At 37.7% G+C, this 22,850-nt stretch overlaps 1 protein-coding gene across 2 annotated transcripts; it reads left to right on the top strand.

Moving 5' to 3' along the window:
• Positions 1-4,586: 4,586 nt before the first annotated feature.
• LOC109213528 (metal tolerance protein 1-like) lies at positions 4,587-8,050 on the top strand. Of its 2 annotated transcripts, none has more exons than XM_019377333.1 (2): positions 4,587-4,897; positions 6,574-8,050. In XM_019377333.1, the coding sequence occupies exon 2, from the start codon at positions 6,574-6,576 to the stop codon at positions 7,828-7,830; it is 1,257 nt and encodes a 418-aa protein (XP_019232878.1). In that variant the 5' UTR covers positions 4,587-4,897; the 3' UTR covers positions 7,831-8,050. The 2 variants fall into 2 exon arrangements, with proteins under 2 accessions (XP_019232878.1, XP_019232879.1); XM_019377334.1 differs by lacking the exon at positions 4,587-4,897 and adding an exon at positions 5,112-5,365.
• Positions 8,051-22,850: the final 14,800 nt, after the last annotated feature.

Genomic DNA, 22,850 nt, shown 5'->3' with positions numbered 1-22,850 from the left:
AACATTTAATTTACTATGGCATGTGATTTCATCATCATGCTTATACATCTGTAGTACAAATAGAAGCAAAATGGGGTAACCTTCATATTTACCCGGTATGTTATAGTAATATGATGATAATCGATATTTCTTTCATTTATAGTCTCAATATGCCAACCACTTTGGCTAATACATTTGAAACTCAAAAAGTTTCTTTCGAGACTTACTACCACCAATGCCATGAATAATTTTATTTATTCGGATAGTAACAAATTCGCTCTTTTGGAGCTCTCAATAATTTTGCACTACAAGATCTTTTATAACACCATCCAAGTGGTGAATTTTTCCTCCACGGAAAAAATTATCTTATCATAATAATTGTCATGGTCAAAATCATCATAAGCAAAATCTTTTCTTGCTTTAATTTTTCCTTTAATAACTTTTTATAAGGCATGTCAAATTATTTTTTGGTGTACCATATGCACGCGACCAATGACATATTCATGTAATCACACAGTAATATTCACTATCTCTCTTTCTCTCAAACCTCCCTTAAAGGTGAGTTGTGGTGTATATCCAACCATGCATTGCACGTCTATATTCATTACTTTTATCACATATTGTTACATTCACCTTCAGGAATGAATCTGCATTCTCAATGCACAAGTCACATTCTCTTTAAAGAATGGAGTATAATTATCGCGACGTGCTTTATAAAATATATGCCAATTGGATGGTAAATATTTCCTTCACCTATTGAAGGATTACTTCGAGAACCCTTATTGTTCTCCTTTTATAGTGATGGCAACTATTATTTCGTCGCTTGCCATGCCCTCGTACATGCATACAGTCATGAAAAATTATTTTCATTAGTCATCATTAGATCATCAATATGGTGCATTGGGACTCAAACCCAATGCCTTACCCATATAACGGCATGTAAGGCTACAATGCATTGGGACTCGAACCCAACTCTTATCATCATGTTGCACCAAGACTCAAACCCGATGTCTTGTTCTCATGGTACGTTGGGACTTGAACCCACCGTGTTACCCTTATCCAATGTCATAATAGACAAAAATGCACTATGACTCACCCTTGAGCCTTTAAAAAGTATTACCACTTTGATTGGTCCATAATGATGTAGATGTAGATCTCTACCCGATCTTGTGTCCTAAAATTCTTGATTTTATTTACAATGATGCAAGTATGTGGTAATCTACATGCATTAGATTAATATTAGTATGAATATGCAACATCTATATAACATATGAATTTCACGAATGAAATAAAGGTTCCTTGATTGCTTACGTATAAAAAATAAAGTTTGATCATAGTCAAATGTATACAACAAGCAAAATTAAAAAAATGCATGTAAACTCTTATTTCAAAGATTGATTTGAGTATAAATGAGCAGAACTCAATCCTAACCAATACTTTCATTTTTATTTTCTCAGATCTCTCCTTCTTAGGCATTAATTACCAACTTTAAAGCCCTGTTAGTTTCTAGTGAATTTTCTGTTTAGAAATCTAAAATATAGCTTCCAAATATGATGATGTCGCACTACACAATAATTCTGAAAATTTTAACCACAATACCTACTATTAAAAAAATGTATGTATTTCAAACTAAAATAGAAAAACATGCGATATCATTTTCTAAGGTGTCTTCGCAAGAACTTATGAACAACTATCAAAATTAATTTACTTGCCAACAAGAGAGATGAACAATAACTTACAGAGATGTTCTTGAATAGATTGGCTATTCATGTAATGACAACGACCATAGGCATCAATTAGCAAAAGAAAGTATCTACTTACCTTTTTCTTTTCCTTGGATATGAAACGTGCTCACAATATCTACTTACCCTGCCGCCAAATTGTTATTGGCCAATGCCATGGAAGTTAAAAGAGCACCTACCATATAATCTTGATAAAAGATTATGAAATGAGCCCTTCGTGCTGATAGCGTGTTAAGAAATGTAGCTCAAAGTAACAATATAAAACAAGAAGATAAGTAGAATAAGAGAAAAAGAGATAACTTTCTTATTTCATCAAGTGTTCAAGTGTGTACAATGTGGTGCCAAAACCCTCTATTTATAGGATTACATAGAGGCATACAAAAGAATGCCATAAACATGACATTAAACATTTGAGATCATGGAGGGAGATCATGGGGAGGTTATGGAGGTGTGAGAGTTACAACTATAATGGTGAGAAGTAGTAGGAGTTATCTACATAATGGAGAAAAGTAGTGGGAGTAACTTCTTTAGGAGTTATAGACATCCACTACAAAATATAATATTTCATAACAGTTTGTTCATAAATTTTATCTATATTTTGGCAAATTCCCAAAACCCAAAACCCAAATCCCAAATCCCAAAATCAGCTGGCCCAAAATATCATTATTAGATTTTTTTAAAAATTGCCCCAAACTTTAGTATTTTATAAAAGAGCCCACCATTTATTAATTTGTAACAATGCTATTTCGTTTTCTCGGTCATCTGATAGTGAATTATGTAGTTCATTATAAAAGTGATAATTTTGTACCAAATTTATTAATGTTCAAGACTATGGTTTGCGATAATATAATGGATGTTATTGATTAATGTACTGTTGGGTATTTGTGATAGTTTTTAGAACTTGTGGGTATAAGTCATATTTCATATTTTTTCAAAAAAAAAAAAATATGAAATATCTTTTGAAACTCATGTCCAAAAATATTTTCATCTTCATCCAAACTTCACCCGAATTAGATTTTCAAAACAAATTTGAAAATCTATGTTCACACGGTAGCTAAATATTTAATACATTTTGAAGATTGAACAAAAGCTATTGATTCACAAAACTCGTAACTTACTTGCTAGATTCCCCCGCATTTAACCTTATCCTTCAATAACTTGTTTGGTTAAACTTCTAAAATTAGTTTATTTTAAAAATTATTTTATTTAAAGTGTTTTTCAAAAAAAAATTTGTAAAAAATAATTTATGTTTGTTAATTAATTTGAAAAATACTTTGAAAGCATACCTTTTAAAGAGTAAAGTGGAAAAAGAAATTCTTTTTATAGCGAATTATTTATTTACAATATATTATTCAAAACGTATAAAGTTACAGTTTACTTATCATAAATTTTAATCATTTAAATACATGATTTAAATCTCGTCAAATGCCTTCCCATTTCTTCCTTCTCCTTTTTGATTTATTTTTAATGTGAGACCATTCAAGAAAAAAAGTCAAATGTACTTGAAGTATTCGATCATGAAAGTCTTTACTTTTTTTTTTTTCGTCTCAAATACAATAACCCTCTATTGGTTGCTAGCTTAGCTCTGATATTTAATCCGGTGGAGCCATGTAGACAACTAAAAATCCAAAATTTTATTTAAATTATCAGATTGACATATATATACCTTTTGAAATAATTTGAAATATACACCTGAATTTCAACCGAATAAGATTCATTATGTGGAAAAAAGATAAAAACGAAATTTTATGGACTGTAAGATTGAAGGAAGGCAAGAGGAAAATAAATTGAAAGCAATATTAGGATGTATTTGTTCCGCGAACAAATATAGTTGACAAAGGTCGTATTTTTTACACGATTGAATACAAGTGATACAGGCCGGTAACAATTGAACAGTAGCTACGAATGGTAATAAGAAAAATTATAGTTACGATCATTGGCGGAGCTACCTTATAGGAAGGGTGTCAAATGACACCCCTTTGCGAGAAAAATACATTGTGTAGTTAGGTAAAAAAAAATTTATATGTATATATATTATGTATTGACGCCCCTTAATTTTTTCATATATTTACTTTTATATATTTTGACACCTCTTAACGAAAATTCTGGCTCCACCACTGGTTGACTTTGTTCCACGGTAAAAAAATATTAGTACTCTTTCCGTCCTAATTGACGTGAATGTGTTTGACTGAGCACGAAATTTAAGAAATAAAGGAATATTGTGAAATTTGTGGTCTAAAACAATCAATAGAATTTTTTGTGGCTAGAAATCATCTAATTAAGTATAGAAAGAAATATTAAAGTTGAATTGTTATTATATACTCCATCCGTTTCAGTTTATGCGAACTTATTTGACAGCGCACGAAATTTAAGAAAAGAGATACACTTTTAAACTTGTGGTATAAAATAATGCACATATATTTTGTGTGACTATAAATTATTGCATAAAAAAATTATTTTCAAATATTAAAAGGAGCAATTCTTCTTGGCAAGAACTAAAAAGGAAAAATATTCATATATAAATTAAAATAAAAGAAGTATAATAATATATGATTTTTGAAACTGATCGAAAAGGAAAGAGTGTTACGAAAAGCTCAAAGTTTGTCTGTCAAGTGGACACAATAATCCGAAAAAAAAAAAAAAAAACCTGGGCACAATAATGAAGCGACGAATCTGACATTGAGAAGCAGCAGTCAAATTCGGAATATGACTAAAACTGTAAAATAATTAATATAATAAATCCTCCATATTTTTATAGAACAAAATATCCCAAATTCAATTTTGGTAAAAAAATAAAAATAAAGAAAACCAAAACTATTTCTATTCAAAAATCAAAACCCAATATATGAATAAACTAACAAACAAAACTAATAAAGAGACCATAAGAACCCTCCCAAAATCCAACCTGTGACTGACTGCGTCATTCACAAATCGCAACCCTACACCCAATACTGGAATTTTGGAAAGTGGGTTGCATTTTTGTATTCCGTGATTCCTTTTATCTCTTCCCTTTTTTCTCCTTTTTCTTCTTCCTTTAGGTATATACCCATATATAGGCTATAAACCATATAGCCTGTATAAAAACTCTACATCAATTTTGAGAATTCGATGATTTGGGTCGGCTAAAAATACAATCTTCTTAATACCCTTTTGAAATCTTGGCACAAATTTGTGAGGTATTCCCTTGAATCTATCATAGTTTATTTTCTTGATTTTTTGTTTTTGTTCGGAGATTTTTCTGTTTTTTAGTTTTGTAATAATTGAATCTTGGATTGATTAAGATCTGTGGTGATGTACTTTTTAGGTGGAATAGTTACAGAGTTTTGGATTTTTGTGTTTGTTTATACTGCTTTAGGGAATTGTTTAAAGCTTTTCTATTATCATTGTGCTTTTGGCCAACTTTTGGTCCTATCTTTGTTTTGTCATGTATGGGGGTGTGTGTTTAATGATATGTGTATTTATTCCAGATATACTGTATTCTTGAATATACCAAAGTATTGGGTTGATGATATCTCATGATTTTCAGTGCCTTTTCATCTATCTCTCATATACACACATGCAGAGCATTGGTTTTTGGGTGTTTATCTCTGAGCTCTTTTTAGTCAGTTAGGGGTTTTCTCTTGGTGTTTAGGACACTCTTAAAGGTATGTGCATCAATTTCCCTTTGATTGCTTCTTGCTGAATTTGATGAATTATCTTTTACTGCTTCATCCTTGAGCTGGGGTCTATCGGAAACGGCTTCTCTGCCTAGACAATAACCTCCCCAGACCCGACTCATGGGATTATGTTGGTTTTGTTGTTGTTGTTGTTGTGTTGTTGTTGTTGTTGTTGTTGTTGTTGTTGTATCTTTTAATGCTTCATATTGTTTTGTGTCATCAGCTTCTTAGAAATCAATTGGTTTAGGCAGAGGCAGAGCTAGGATTTTGAGATTATGGGTTTTGGTTATTTATACATAGTATGAGAATTTTTTAACACTAATACAAGTCTGGGCCAAAACTACTAGGTTCTGCCGAACTTGTAAACAGAAATGTTGCTCCGCCCCTGGGTTCAGGATAGGCATTCCTTTAAAATCCAGGCATAGAGGAATCAATATCTCTTAGGGCTCGTTTGGTACGAGGGATAAGGGATAATTAATCCCGAGATTAAATATGAGATGCGTTTATCCCACGTTTGGTTGAGATAAAATCGCGGTATAACTAATCTGGGGATTAGTTATCCCGGAATTGTAGTGTTATAGTTACCCCTATGGGAGGGTGGGATAACAATCCCGGGATCATTAATCCAAGAATAACTTGTTTCCCAACCAAACGTACCCTTAAGGTGCTTCTTTGCAATAGAATGCATAGGCCTCTGTTGTGTATTTTGTTTAAAGGTGCTGGAGCTGCAGGGTTTGAATGAATCAATACAGATCTTTTCCTTCCCAGCCTAACTAAAACTTTAGAAATGAACCAACTACTGTCTGATGATATCCAAAATTTCTAATCAAGCGTAACATTTCGATTCCAGTATTTAGGTGTAGTGTGCAATTTTCTGTGGAAGTTCGGTTATATCATTATACTTGTGAAAACATTCTTGGTTTATGTGGTGTAGCATGTTTATCTTTAATAGCTTTCTACAGCTTGACGTTTGCCTATGACAATTTTATAGTTAACTTTTCCTAGCTGGTGATACTGATTTATTTGTTCGAGTTGTGCGTTTGTTGTTCCATGGGTCGTATGTGTGGAGACAGAGTACTACTCAACTCTATGTGGGCTTATCGTGATTTGAGTATTAGCCAATGGTTCATATTGGTACACATTAGACTCATTTGGCCTGTTGTTGATATTGATGATTTTGTAAATCTGTTTTCCAGATGGATACGCAGAACCCAGAACGCGGACATGTAATTGAGGTACGTTGTGACATTGCAGCTCAAGAAAAAGGGACTAAAATCTGTGGTTCAGCACCATGTGGATTCTCAGATGCTAACACCATGTCTAAGGATGCACAGGAGAGATCAGCATCCATGAGGAAACTTTGTATTGCGGTTGTCCTCTGCATCATTTTTATGGCTGTCGAGGTTGTTGGTGGTATTAAAGCCAACAGTCTTGCAATTTTGACAGATGCCGCTCATCTACTGTCGGATGTTGCAGCTTTTGCAATATCCTTGTTTTCACTCTGGGCAGCAGGATGGGAAGCTAATCCACGCCAGTCCTATGGGTTTTTCAGAATCGAGATACTCGGGGCATTAGTCTCTATCCAAATGATATGGCTTCTAGCTGGGATCCTTGTATATGAAGCCATTGCTCGACTTATTCATGATACAGGTGAAGTTCAAGGCTTCCTCATGTTTGTGGTGTCTGCATTTGGATTAGTAGTGAACCTCATCATGGCACTCTTGCTAGGTCATGATCATGGCCACGGCCACGGCCACAGCCACGGTCATGACCATGGCCATGAACACGGCCATAATCATGAAGAACATGCTCATAGCCATTCTGATCATGAGCACGGCCATGGTGAGCATACGCATATACATGGAATTAGCGTTAGCCGACACCATCACCATAATGAGGGACCGTCGAGCCGAGATCAACACTCCCATGCACATGATGCAGATCACACCGAGCCTCTACTTAAGAATTCATGTGAGGGTGAAGGTGTGCCAGAAGGTGAAAAGAAAAAGAAGCAGAGGAACATAAATGTTCAGGGGGCTTATCTTCATGTACTAGGAGATTCTATTCAGAGCATAGGGGTCATGATTGGGGGAGCTATTATATGGTATAAACCAGAGTTGAAAATCATTGATCTAATTTGCACTCTCATTTTCTCTGTAATTGTTCTTGGGACAACCATTAGGATGCTTCGAAGTATTCTTGAAGTATTAATGGAGAGCACACCCAGAGAAATTGATGCAACAAGGCTCGAGAAGGGGCTCTGTGAGATGGAGGACGTTGTCGCAATCCATGAATTGCACATATGGGCGATTACAGTTGGCAAAGTGCTCCTGGCTTGCCATGTCAAGATTAAGCCCGATGCAGATGCTGATACGGTGCTGGATAAGGTGATTGATTATATAAAGAGGGAATATAACATTAGCCATGTAACCATTCAAATAGAAAGAGAGTAGTGGCATGGGAAAGTTTATTTTGGCTGTTGTACTGGTCATTGGCTTCTTTATTCTTTCGAATAGTAGTTTAAAAGGAAAACTTGATCTGGTTAAGCGGTTCCAGTATCTGTTTCATTTTGGTAAATCATGGTTTGAATTTTATGGCAATAGCAAGGTGTCTAGCTCTATTGGAATCTGATTGAATCATGTGTGGCAACTCTGGCCGATAGCTTTGATCTAATTGATTGTAATGAGGAAAGTATAGTTCTTTCCTCAGGGCCGGTTATTAACAAGTGTTATATCTGTAGTTTCGTTTCGTTTTCTGGTTAATTGGATGGGAGCCTTGGCCTAACCGGTAAAGTTGCCTTCAGGGGTTCGAGCCGTGGAAATAGCCTCTTGCAGAAATGCAGGGTAAGACTGTGTACAATATACCTTTGTGGTTTGGCCCTTCCCCAGCGGGAGCTTAATGCAACCGGCTGCATTTTTTTTTTTTTTTTTTGGTAATTTGGCTTGTCTGTCATTTTTCTTTGTCTAAGCTGAGGAGCACCAAAGAGGTGCTTGTCCCTAGTTTTTTTTTGGGTTCTTCTAGCAGAGTGAGAATTAGGAAAGAGTAATGAGCTAGGTCTCATAGCTCCTAATTCTTTCACTCTGCTAAAACTACAGAACTAGAGTAATATTTTAGTGTAAAGAGGCAACTAAGGTATAATGCATTAGGTGCAAAACTGCATGTTTGCTTTATACTTGGTAACGTGTATAGATATCAGTATTTGATACAATCACCGGAACACATAAAAAAAATTGTTGACTCAGTATCTGGTATTTTGTATAATGGTGTGAGATAAGCTTAAATGGAGTAACATGACCGTTGCAAATTCATATAGCCAATCACGACTTGCTTCGATATTAGTGGAAAATGAATTTGTGATATAATAACGATAGAACAAAAAGATTATGATATTAATGAAAAGAGTATGCAACACCTAGCACCAGCAGTTGTGCTGTTAATAGTAACAAGTTTTGTGTGAATTACCCATATACTACATATTTAGATGCTTTTTCTTCTATAGGGGAGATTTTACACTGCCTTGACTAAAAAGATGTGAAATCAGTGCTTGAAAATCTTGGTCCTGACCGTCTGAGAAACAGGTATTTGGAATTTGATGGTTTTGGTAGAACGGTGTCGATTGAAGAACTAGTTCCATCTGTTGAACATTAGTCAATATTGATTGTTGTTACTATACTCAGTGNATATATATATATATATATATATATATATATATATATATATATATATATATATATATATATATATATATATATACACGTTTTACTTTTCTTTTCTTATATTTAAATATAGAGTTCGAATCCAAAAGCAGTAGGTTCTGTTGAATTGAACCCACAAAACTCGACCTAAATTCGCCTTTGATAGTTAACAAAGCTTTTGTTATTGCATATACAGTCAGACCTCTCTATAACACCATCCTCATATTGTTGAAATCTAGCCCTAGGTTCAGCCATTAGAGAGCTCGAGCAAGAGAGATCAGAGAAGATGATAGAGAGAGATGCAGGGAAATGAGAAACAGATTTTCTGTTACTGCACTAAGGAAAAAAATAATTGTACACCCCTATTTATCTTAACTAACATAACCTGAATTTAACAACTAACTATCTAACCACCTTCTACAAGAGTACAACATAAATACAGCAATGTACAATCATTTACAACTTTTAATTTCAACACCCCCTCAAGTTGAGAATGAAAAGATGTCTTTCATTCTCAGCTGGTTGTTCTTGACCGGCAATATAGGAAGTCTTGATCAATCCTTCCTGAATTTTCTCAGATGAAATGACAGTATATTTCTATGTGTTTTGTTCGTTCATGATACATAGGATTTGCAGCAATTTGCAATGCTGCTTTATTATCACAAAACAGCTTCATGGGCAGCTTTAAATTCACATTCAGTTCTTCCAATAGACTCTTCAACCATACAAGTTTAGCTACTGTGTGTGTTATACCCAATTTTGTCCTACTTTTCTTCTGATTAATTGTCAGGTGCTCCCTAGTCATTAATAATTTAATGCTCTATCTTTTTTATTTATTTGTTACCTTTATTACTACTATTATTATAGTTATAATTATTGATTACTACTAGTATAGTCAATATTATTATTATTATTATTATTATTATTATTATTATTATTATTATTATTAATATTGTGTTATTAGCATGATTATTAATATTACCATTAATATGATTATTATTGAGTTAATCATTTATTTTAATATCTAATATTATATATGTTGAAAGTATTTTTATTAAGTCCAAATTATTAAGACATGGAGCCCAATTAAATTAATTTTAAGAAGGAAAGATGACTTGAATTTTCGGCCCAAGAAATTAAGCAAATCGTTCCCCCCCAAATAATCCATTCAGAAACCCTTCAAGAATGAGCCCATGCCATTACCAAATTTACTCCTTTTACCTGTACCCAAAACATCAAGCCCAAGTCTAGGAATCCTCTAGAAAACCCAATGACCAAAATAGCCATCATTTTTAATTTTGGTCAAAATAACAAAATCTTTCAACTTTGTCTCTTTCTCACGTGAAATTTCCTCCTTTTTCAGAAAATTTTTCCATCTCCAGTTCCTCTTTTGCTTTGCTTTCCACATGACAGGGAATAGCTTCACCAAAATGGTGAAAAAGAATGGTCAGCCATGGAGATTTCCTCTAAAACGGCTCTTTTGGAGCCTAAAGCAACCAATGACTCCCCTCTACGTTTGATTTTGAATTTCAAATCCCAAAAGCCCTAATCGTTTTTTCCTATAAATATTCCCAAAACCTTCAGCCGAAGAAGACATTCTGGAATCTTGAAAAATCATATTTATACTTTTATTGTTTGTACTCTATCTCTCTCTCAAGCTTCAATTCTAATCCAAAAGAGTAGATCTGAAATCTCAAAGTCCTTCGTTCACTGCCCCCCACAAGGTCAGTGATTTTCTTTTTTTTTTTTGGTTTATTTTGATTCTGAAATTTAGAACGTATTCATGTTTTGGTTCCTGTTGTAACGTAGTTATTAGTTTTCTTCCGTTTCTTATTTTATATGTCATGAAATAATTAGCAGCATGACTTTATTGATTTTTTCCGCTACCGTATGGGTTCGAGTTTCTCTGTATATTAGTTTAGTAAGAAATCATGTGCTAGGCTCTTTCTCTTATTTTTAGTATAAAATACGTATTTCCTAGGTATGTGGTAGATTGAAGCTCTGTTGGAAAGTGTTTAAAGAGATGTTCATGTTGACTTGCCTCACTTCTTTTTACTGTCTATAGGAAAAGTTAATGTGTGTCAATTGTGATTTGTTCATGTAAGTCCAGAAATTGGCGATATTAGTATTTGAGATTCATGACCCCCTTTTCATATCTCGGATATTAAAACTCAAGGATGTAATTTTGGGTTAGACTTTTAAACTTTAATTGATGCCCAAAAATCTAGTTCTGTTATGCTAAAGTGATAAGCTCGAACGCGTCGACTGCTGATCGTGTCCAACCCCGCACCACTACAAAGTGGCAAGAGCGGTCGATGCAGCTTTTACTCGAGAAGGTCGGGATCGAATCCACAGGGTGCTAGAACAATGTTTGGAGTTGGATTTCCATCTAATCTAGCAGTGCGTAGTGCTCTTGATTACACTTCCAATCATATTTGTTTGTTTGTTACTTCTAATTTTATGCTAATGATATGCGAAATTAAGCTAAGTATGAATGCTTGTAAGGTTTTATAAATGGTTAACGAGGCACTAGGGAAGTGACTTTCTCCTAGGTGAATACTTGACGGGTTCTAAAGCCTAAGGCAAAGCTGTTATGCTTGGAATCGCGATATAGCCAATGCACGACACTACTCACTCTATACCTCTCGGTAGCTTGAGTGACTTTGCCCTAATTGACTTTCTCAAGACCAATTGGGTGTCAAAATTATGCAAGCAATGTAGGCTCAAGTCGGGTATTACTATCTCTAGATTTAACCCTTTAATTGGGGCTATGAATCTCTTGAATACGCCCCAATTCCTTGTTGGACTGATTTTCCTAGACTCAAACTCTCTTTCTCAAGAAGAGCCCAAGTCAAAAAGCACAAATTAGTGTTTGCAACCACTAATTCGACATGGAAAACATAAATCAGTCCAAATATCAACCACCCATAACCATCTAAAGCTTTAGAACAAAAGACCCATCAAATACCCACTCTAGGGTTGAGCCACAACCCTAGCTAATGGGTCTAGCTACTCATTATAATGGAAGAAAACAGGTATTTAGATGAAGAATAACCCATATAATATGATTACAAACTAAGAATTGAAGATTCAATGTTAAACCAGCTATAAAACTACTCAAAATAGGCTAAAACCACCGTTCACATGCTCAGCTAAAAGATAGATGACCTAAAAATTTGAAAAAGAAGTATTTATACAAGGCCAAATTTTTTGGACAAAAATACCCCTGACGGAGGTACCGCGGATCGCGGAAAATGCACCGTGGCCGCAGTGAGGCTTTTTGGCTTGATTTCTGAGTCTCTGAATCTGTCCACCGCGGACCGCATAAAATGCACTGCGGCCGCGGTGGCTTTTTGCGGTCCGCACAAAATGGACCCCGGACCGTAGTGGCTTCCAACTTCCCAACTTCCAGCTCTCTGAATCCCTTCTCCGCGGACCACATAAAATGGATTGTGGCCGCGATGAGGCTACTGCGCCCGCGAAGAATCTACTGCGGACCGTAGTGCTTAAGCTTCCAAAATTGCATCTCTCTGATCTTTTCCACCGCCGACCGCACTAAACAGATTGCGGCCGCGGTGGGTCTGTTGCGGCTGCAGTGGATTTTATGCTGCAGCAGTGCCTTGACTTGTTCTTGGTACTCATGCAGGTTTCACTCCTTTTTTGAGCTGATTTTGACCACTTGTCACTTTTTTGACCAAACCCTGCAAACAAGTACAACATAAGCCTTTGGACTATTTGTATACATTTTTAATCAAAACTCAAGTAAAAAAGAGTGTAAAATGAACTAGAATCCCTAGTTATCAACTCCCCCAAACTTAAGCTTTTGCTTGTCCTCAAGAAAACAAAATAAGTCCCACCTCCTTAAGAATACAACCAAGAAAATTCAGCTGACCTAAAGTGACCTCATCTAGCATCAATTGGGACTAACAATTGCCCTCAATTCAAATGAATCATTAACAACATTCAACCTTTTAAACACCATGGTTTTAGTGCGACACAAAAGCATGAAGAATTGACTCAACTTATCAAGAAAACTCTTTCTACTACTTTGGTCATTGTGGAACCCAAACTCATACTCCTCAGCTTTCCATAAGCAAACCTCACTTTCAGGTTGTAGCACTCAGAACGAGGATTATGGAAAATACACTCATCTCTCTCAAGGAAAGGTCACAAGTCCGGCTCTAAGTACCATAAGCTTGCCCCTTATGTGAGTCACCACTAATTTAGGCTTCATTCAACTCAAGATCATATAGGGCTTTTGTGAAGATATAGTGAAGGCTTTTGGTTCAGGGTAGGAAATATTTTGTCTAAGTAGGTTCCATCTTCCCTTAAGCACTTCATTTGCTTCATTTTGGCACACATTCTCTTGACTTTTTGAGTCATTTATTTCTTTCTTAGGGGTTAGGAGAGACACACTGTCACTCTTTCTTGATCATTTCAAAACTTTTTCTCCTTTCTAAGCTTTCCACGCCTTTCATCACTATACTTTTATTGAATCCCTTCATTTCTTCTATATTGTTCATTCTTTTTGACTTTTCGATTTTCTTTCTTTTTCTTTTTGCCTTTCCTTTTCTTTGTTTTTGCACCTTTTACCACTTTGTTACATTCCTCGTCTCTCCCCCCAAACTTATGCTTTTGCCTTGTGCTAAGGTAAGATAGGGTGCTAAGAGAGGGTCTTTTTAAAATGGGTAAAGGCTTGTATCATGATTTTTGAAGGAAAAAGGGCTATGGCTCAAATGGGTTGACTAGGGACATTATCATTGGTAGGCTATGGATGTTTTCAAGATATCATTCGGATCAAGGAGAGCTTATAATCGCTTCTCAAGTCAAACTACACTTAGGATTTCGCCTAGACAAACATTCAGGATAAGTTCTAGACTCAATGGCATGAGACTTGGACTTGCAATTCAAATTCTCACTACACAAGCTATAGGATTGCTAAAGAGACAGAGTCGAGGGCCCACAATGACCTTAGCTAAGACTTGAGCAACACACATGGTTCCGAAAACCACTTGATGATTGCTGGCCAACACAAGAGTCTCAAGGTCACAACTATCACCATCATATACATACCAATTTGTTTTTGACCATAAGATCAAAGGCAAACGTGTCGCCCAAGTGAAGCTTTGCTTGAGGCACTATTACTCACTAGCAACTATTTACACAAAAACAAAAAGAAAACAGACTCAAACCCTTAAGAAGGTTGTCATGCCATCAATCATCGGGAAGAGCCACCCGGTTTACACAAATTCCACCTTTGAAAAGAATCGTGGAATTAAGAAAACCAAAGGCTTATTGCACGCAAAATTCAAAATAAGAAGCTGTGAAAATGAAGTAAGAAGATATGAAAGAAAATGCTGAAAGTAAAATGAATATGTACAATAGGGAAATTAGACGAATATACATAAGAGGGAATGAATATATACATCAGAAAGTAACTTTATATACAAACCAAAGTTGCAAAGTACGAAAAGTGAAATAAACTGGTAAAATTATGTACATACCAAAAGTGAAAATCAACGCATAACAAAACGAAAATAGTATCATATTTACAACCAAATATCATCGAAATAGGGCTACTCCCTCAAATGAAAGCTAGCATTGTCCTCAATGCTAACTAACCAAAAATAGCTCAAGAAAAGATAGAGAGTAAAGAAAACTCCCTATTGGTCCTGGGTCTGCATGGGATCATGAGCCTGGGTCCCTGGGTCCTCTGACTGCTCGGGAACCTGTGACTGGATCCCTGTAACCTGTGCCTGCACTGGGACCTGAGGCTACTCTGAGACCTGGGGCTGGCTAGAAGAACCTCCCTGTGGGTCCTCCAACTCAATGACTACATCATCTGCTCGGGGAATCACCCTCCTCCTCTTTGGTGCCCTCTCTAACTCCTGCTCAGGCTGAGCTGCTGGAACTGGGCCATGCAATAATAGCTCCAAAGGCAAGTGATCAACAACCTTCATCTTCTCCACTTCTACCCTCAACTCCTTCACAGACTCCTTTGATGCTCGAGTCTTTCTCAGCTTCTTGTTTCCTTTGTCAGCTCCTTCAATGCTTTCCCATGAGTACCTACAGCCTCCAATATCGACTGCTGGTTCTCCAAGATATTTTTCTAGTTGGCCAGAAGCTCCTTGAGAGTCTCCTCCACTGACTTTGGAACCTGTGGCTGTGGGGGTACGGACTAGGCTGCCACCGAGATAGAAAGAACAGACAGCTTAGAAGTAGCTGCCTGCATCCAGTTGTTGCTACTGTCAAGGGTTTGGCTCAAACGGTGGGCAGTCAATGGGTAGGCTGTGGATGAGGGAATATCTGGAGCAGTGGAGTAGAGGGTCCTGGGGCAATATCTGGTGTAGCTGAGTAGAAGGGACTACTACTACTGGCTCTTCAGACTGCCAGTAGAAGTAGTGGCTTTTCCTTTTGGATCTTTGTTTTTGGGATTGTCATCACTCTTTAGGCTGTACCAGGAAAAAGGCAGCTTTGGTTTCACCTTCACATCAAACTTCCTTTTCTTCACCTCCAAGTCGTCAAAGTACATTGTCAGGAAATTTGGGAAGGGATATGATCTATCACCTTCATTGACTACCCCTGTGATCACACGAGACATGACATTCCCGACATTGATCGGGAACTCTACCATAATTGAAGCCACCAAGATTGCCCGGGAGATAGGCAGAGAGTTCTCATGAGTAGTGGGGTCCAGCCTGTTGCATACGAAAGTCTCCCACCCCTTTGCTTCGAAGTTTAAAGTTCTCAAAATTGGGACTCCTGCTGTCAACCATGCTGGGGTGGTACCCGGGAGTGCCAGGTACTCTTCCAACCATGGACGGGCTGCCTCATCCAATGCCACCTTTTCTAAATATAATGATTCATCTTCCTCCAGAAAGCCCAGGTAGTCATTGATTGTCTTCCCATCGAACTTCACTGTCAAATTTCGCACCTTAGTCACTTTAGTTCCCTTTTTGATGTGGGCGGCATTAGTGTAGAATTCCTTGACTAAGTGCTCATTTGCGTCCTCGACGTTGCCTATAAAATATTCCCAGCCTGGTCTCTCTCTGAATTGCCTCTTCACATTAGGGGTTGTGAGGCAGAAGGTCCCTCTCAATGAATGTGTCCATTCAAGCATCAATTTCCTCTCGGGCCACCACTCTCGGAACTTGTGGTATTCTATCTCACTAACAAATCTATCCTGCCAATCCTCCGGGTTCCTAGTTCTCTCCACCCCCTCGGTTTGGGGCACACCCCCTCCTTCTTCTTCTTCTATAGGATCCTCACCGGGTGTTGAAGCTGTAGGTGAGGTAGAAGAAACACTATCACCACTCTCAGCTGAGCCCTCAGACGACTCAGAATAAATCTGGATTGAAGCTTGAGCAGTAGGAGAGCTCGGGGGTAGGTTCATTTCTCAATCTCAGCCTCTCCGGAAAATCAGGAACATACTCCGACACTGAATCAGACTTAGATGCCTCCCGGGAGGGTACATACTCACTTCCTTCTGAACGGGAAGCAGCTCTATCTGCAGCCTTGATTTGTTTTCTTGTTTCTCCAATTGCTTTCCGGACTTGGGGGTCAATTTGATCATACCTCGTCCCCTACCACGGGAGGACTCTCTGTCACGCCTCGAACCTGGGCCTGGATGTAACACGGCACTCGGTGCCTGACTACATGTGACCGAGCGAACCAACTGGCTGGCTGAATCAACATGTGATATCATAACATACTGAATGCGGAAGATAAACTAACACATGCTGATATACTGAAGTTCTGAATGATAAAAATTAAAGTGCGAAAATACTAATACAATTTTGAAACATATTTGTAGTCAACATAGCTTAATATGAAAAGACTGCGACTCTGCCTAGCTCTTACTCTAGTCTATGAAGCCTCTATTGAAGTATTGAAAACAATGTCTATCTGTAAATACTGAAAGACTGTAAGGTAATGATAATGCCCCGAAAGAACTGGGGATCACCCAATAGCTGGTACGAGAATCTTAGGGCTCTGAATCTTCAACTTGTAAATCATTACCTGCATCGTGAGATGCAGGCCCGGGCAAAAGGGACGTCAGTACATTTGAATTGCACTGGTATGTAAAGCAACTGAAAGAAAGAATTATAAATGCTGAAACTGAAACTAAGCTGATAACTGAAATGATAACTATTGAAACTGAAACTGAAACTGAAGTGATAACTGATAACTGGACTGATAACTAAAAAGATAACTGATAACTGATAACTGAAAAAGATAACTGATAACTGATAACTGAAAAGATAACTGATAACTGATAACTGAATTGATAACTGAACTGCTAATTGAAAAGATAACTGATAACTGATAAGTGAACTGATAACTGTAACTAAAATGATAAAGGAAGTAAGAATATGAATACTCCCTCTTCTGAATGATGAACAACCTGTTTATCTAAATAAGCTACGGCCTCGGGCCCAATATATATATGTGCACAAGCTACGACCTCAGGCCCAAGTATACGTATACATAACTACGGCCTCAGGCCCAAAAATGCATAAAGCATAAACTACGGCCTCAGGCCCAAGTATGCATAAAGCATATAAACTACGGCCTCAGGCCCAAATACAAGTGTTCAACATTCATGAATTTAAAAATCAGAAACTGAGAATCATACTGCAATACATGATAGTGAAATACTGAATCACATTGAGTTACATGATACTGGAATACTGGATCTTAGTGGGTTACATAATACTGGAATACTGAATGGGACTAGACTGAGACATGTGTTCTTGAACTGATTATGTATACTGAAATTTCAACTGTATATGGCATACTGAGTAATCTATACTAAGACTCGGGGGCATCAAACCCAAGTCTATATTGAATACGCACTGAGCTCACAACGTTCATAATGAAAGTCATGAGCGAGTTATGAAGATAGAGAATAGAAGCTCTACAACTATTCAAAGAACTAGGCTTAACTATATTTCTGAGGCAATTAGTAACATCATAAAAGAAACGTAGTGTAGGGAGAATCATTAACATTCCCAAACATAGAGAGTTAGCCTCACATACCTCAATTTCGCCCCTTAGTGCTACTACAATGATCCACAATACTAAGAACCTTCAATCTACAATAACAATATCCAATGGAACCAATATTAGTAACAAATTCCATAACTTAAGCCATTTAGGCATATTATCAAACACCTTGTAGGCATAAATCTCTACATCTCATCACCATATAATTAGTTCATCTAACTATCACCATTCATCAACAATTTATCCCACCATCATGACTAACCAATTTATAACTTCCAACATCACATGTATGACAATCCATCTACACCCAACCAACAAAATTCCATCAAATAATCACCTTCCAATCTCTACAATAATTATGTATTTATATTGGGAACTTATGGCTTCTAATCACCACACCAAGAGTCCCAATACTTAATTCACAATCATATACCCATAATAAATTCATACATGTAAGTCTAAGGGTGTAGGATTACCTTTTGGAAGAAATCTTGCAAAACCCTCCTTTGAGTTCTTGAAGATCTATGTGTTTTATGAGTAGATTTCATCAATACTAGTGTAAGAATGATGAAATTTCACACCAAGTTAATGGAGATTGCTTACCTTGAAGATGCTAGGAGTTGGTGCTCTTGAGAGGGTGAAGGAAGACCCCAAAGTTCGGCCAAGATAAATGGGTAAAAATGAACCCCGAATTGAGTATATAGTGTTTCGGGCGCCACAGGTGGCGCTGGGCGCTGCCTGGGGCGCTGATTCCAGTATGTCAAAATTTCCCGGTGCCACGGCTAGCGCCCAGCGCTACCCAGGACGCTAGCGACGGAAGGGACACGAAAACAGTCATAACTTTCTGTATACACCTCCAAGTGACGAACAGTTTGATGCGTTGGAAACTAGACTCAATGAGCTTTAATTTGATAGGTTGTACATCACACAACTCCTTATATACATGTAGATATGCTCGTCCTAAGTGAGGTCTTGTGCGTACTCATTTGGAATTTTTAGTCTATCATGTAATTTCCAACTTGGCTTAGACTTAGGCCTCTCCTTGGACCCCAAATCACTTATGATTTGTCTCGTACACTTATTATAATAACCAATTGATAACCATCACATGAATACTCATTTAATGCATCCACAACTGATTCAAATTTACGGGGTGTTACACTCTCCTTTTCCTTTTTGTTTATCACCACCGCCTCGTGACTTGACCATTGTCTACAAGGAGAATTCAGTTAGAGTTTGTTAGTATCACAGCACCAAGAGAAACAGTGAAGAATATAATTGAACACAGCTTACTGCGGACCGCATAAAAAGCAGTGCGGCCGCAAAGGAACCACCGCAGACCGCACAAAATGGCACCGTGGTCCGCAGTGAAGTCGGGTTCAAAATACCCACTCTCTGATTCAGGGCACCGCGGACCGCAAGAAATGGTCTGCGGCCGCGGAAAGGCACCGCGGACCGCAAAAAGTCGACCGCGGCCGCGGTCCTCAAAATCAACATCTCTAAAGTTTTCCACCGCGGACCGCGGAAAACCATCGCGGCCGCGGAGAGGCACCGCGGACCGCATAAAATCCACCGCTGTCGCGGTAAGCATAACTCAGCAACACCAACCTAGGGTTTCAATATTTTCTTCTTTTTTAGCCTAAATTCACATATTATCAATCCCCTAGGTAGTTAATCATCATTTTTAACTAATTAAACTTAATCTAAACAACATTATGAAACCCTACGCTACAAATTAAAAGAAAAAAGGGAAGAAAAAGAAATAGAAACTAACAAATTAAAATAAAATAAAACAAAATTAAAGACTAGGCAAAGATTTGAAGTACAAGAGATGAGATGCACACAGATGATTGAAACAATGTTTGAATTTGCACTTAGGATTAGGGATGAACAGTGCTTTTTACTATTTAGAGAGCAAGAGAGCGAAAAGTGTAAATGAGGGCTTGAGGTCCTATTTATAAAAAAAGGACCTGGGACCCACAACACCTACCCACCTCGGTCGCATAAAATGCACCGCGGACCGCGGGGCTTAACCACAAGAAGCACTAGCAAGGGTGTCACCGCAGACCGCAGAAAATGCTTCGCGGCCGCAGTAGGGCACCGCGGACCGCACAAAATGCATTGCGGCCGCGGTGACAACTTCAGAAAACCCCCACTTTTAACTTTTCAACACTGCGGATCGCAATAAAATTTCGCCCCCACAATAAGGCCATTGCGGCCGCAGAAAATGCAATGCGACCGCGGTCCAAACTTCAGAGAGTGCAACATTTTTCCAAGTTGGTCCTACACTGCATCAAAACAACCCTACACACATCTCACAATCAGTTAGTCCAAAAGCAACTCCTACACAAATCAAAGAAAAACAAAAAGAAAGACACATGGGTTGCCTCCCAAGAAGCGCCTGATTTAACGACGTGACACGATGCAGGTTACCATCAAATCACTTTAGATGGATCATTGCCACCACGTGGCTGTCATTAATCTTGCCAAGATAGTGCTTGAATCTGTGCCCATTAACTCTGAAGATCTCTCCATTTTTGTTTTTCAAGTCAAGTGCACCAAACGGAGTTACAAGCACCACTTCAAAAGGTCCACTCCATTTTGACTTAAGCTTTCCCGGAAACAGACGTAACCGAGAATTGAACAAGAGAACCAAATCACCCACTTTGAACTCCTTGCTACGAGCATACTTGTCATGAAGGTACTTCATCTTGTCCTTATACAAGGACGAACTGGAGTAGGCATGAAATCGGAATTCATCAAGTTCATTAAGCTGCTCCACACGAAGATTTGCTGCCACATCCCATTCAAGATTAAGCTTCCTCAAAGCCCACATGGCCTTGTGCTCTAACTCAACCGGTAGATGGCAAGCTTTCCCAAACACCAACCGGTACGGAGACATACCAATCGGAGTCTTGTAAGCAGTCCTATAAGCCCATAGAGCATCATCCAATTTCTTTGACCAATCGGTCCTATTTGCATTGACCGTCTTTGACAATTTACTCTTGATTTCCCTGTTTGAGACTTCAACTTGGCCACTCGCCTGAGGATGATAAGGAGTAGACACTTTGTGATTGACACCATACTTCGCAAGCAAAGTGTCAAAAGCTCTATTGCAAAAATGAGACCCCCCATCACTTATGATTGCTCGCGGAGTGCCAAACCTAGTAAAAATACTCTTCTTGAGAAATGCAACAACACTTCAGACCTCATTATTGGGTAAAGCCACGGCCTAAACCCACTTTGAAACATAGTCAACTGCCACTAGAATGTATGTGTTGCCACATGAACTAACAAACGGGCCCATGAAATCAATGCCCCACACATCAAAAATATCAACTTCGAGAATAGTATTGAGAAGCATTTCATCCTTCTTCGAAATACCACCCGCTCTTTAACATTCGTCGCATCTCTTCACAAGTTCACTTGCATCCTTGTACAAAGTTGGCCAGTAAAACCCACAACTAGGAACCTTTGAAGCTGTCCCCGCCCCACCATGATGACCACCATAGGGAGAGGAATGAAAAGCCTCTAAGATACTCAATTGCTCTCCTCCGGGACACACCTCCGGATCACACCGTCAGTGCAGATCTTGAACAAGTACGGCTCATCCCAATAGAAGTCCAAACTATCCCGTTTGAGCTTTGTAGAAATGTGATTTTTGACCCTCCCCAAGATTTTTTATATTTTAGCATGTAAATATTTAATTTAGGCCTAATATAGCTATTTCAACTATTTTTGACTTCTTGACTTTATTTTCGTCATAAAAATGGAAAATTACAAAAAAATATTTTAGCTTACGTATCTTTCGTAAATTTAAATTAAAAAAACACAAAAATAGTACCTTATTTTTATCTTTATATAATTTCGAATACAAAAAAAAATATATATAGTTTCATGTCTAGTTTAATTAATTAGGATTAGCTTTGGCGTTGTGTAGTATTTCTATCTTATTTTAAAAAAATTACAAAATAAAAAAAAGAGTCCATTAAGTCTAGGGACCCTTCTAGACTCTTCTTTGGAACAAAAAAAAAAATAAAAAAAGACCCTAAGGACTTAACACAAAAAGACCTAGGGACTAATTGGCAAAATACACAAAAATGCACCTAAACCTAGACTCTACATATAAATTAATGCAAAAGAGAGCAAATAGGGGAGGAGAGAAAAAATAACGCCTGGAAAATTGAAGGAGAGGGCTGCGCAGCAAACAGAGAATGACCCCCCCTCCATCGTTCTCTTCTCTGGTACAGAGCATCAGCCATGGCTTCATATTAAATGGCAAGCAAAGACGCTGAAGGAGCCTAGACTATCGACGACTACCCTTCTGCTCACCCCAAATGACCCCTCATCCAAAGGCACACACACAGCCATATACGGATAACAAAGGGAATAAAATGGAGTTCGATTGAAATTTGGATTTGAGTTCGCGTTCGATTCGAGAGTCTTGGTACCGACTCGAGTTCCCAGCTGTTGCTCGAGGTTCCAGTCACAATTTCTGCTCATTTTTTTTTGCTGTTTCACGACTGATTTCTCGGAGTCTAAGGCTTATGTATTCATCGCTTCTTTATTGTCAATTGAAGAGAATTTTGGCCTAACAGGTTTGTTTCCATATCATTCTTCTTTATTCGAACTTGTTTCGGATGGATTGAGCTTTAAAGTGGTTGTTTTATGTTTAACTTACTCTCGATTCGAGTTTGCGTTTCGCGTTGATTGCGTGTTCATCATATTCTTTTGTTGAAATCTCTTAGATTTTGAAAGAGCATAAACTATTT

Source organism: Nicotiana attenuata, unplaced genomic scaffold (genome assembly GCF_001879085.1).
Source record: "Nicotiana attenuata strain UT unplaced genomic scaffold, NIATTr2, whole genome shotgun sequence".
In the NCBI taxonomy this organism is placed as follows: Eukaryota; Viridiplantae; Streptophyta; class Magnoliopsida; order Solanales; family Solanaceae; genus Nicotiana; species Nicotiana attenuata.
The sequence above is the reverse complement of the archived record's forward strand: the minus strand, read 5'-3'. Positions and strand labels throughout refer to the sequence as shown.

Bases quoted from the DNA above. Each gene is read 5' to 3' on its own strand.
- LOC109213528 (XM_019377333.1), top strand. From the start codon at position 6,574: ATGGATACGCAGAACCCAGAACGCGGACATGTAATTGAGGTACGTTGT.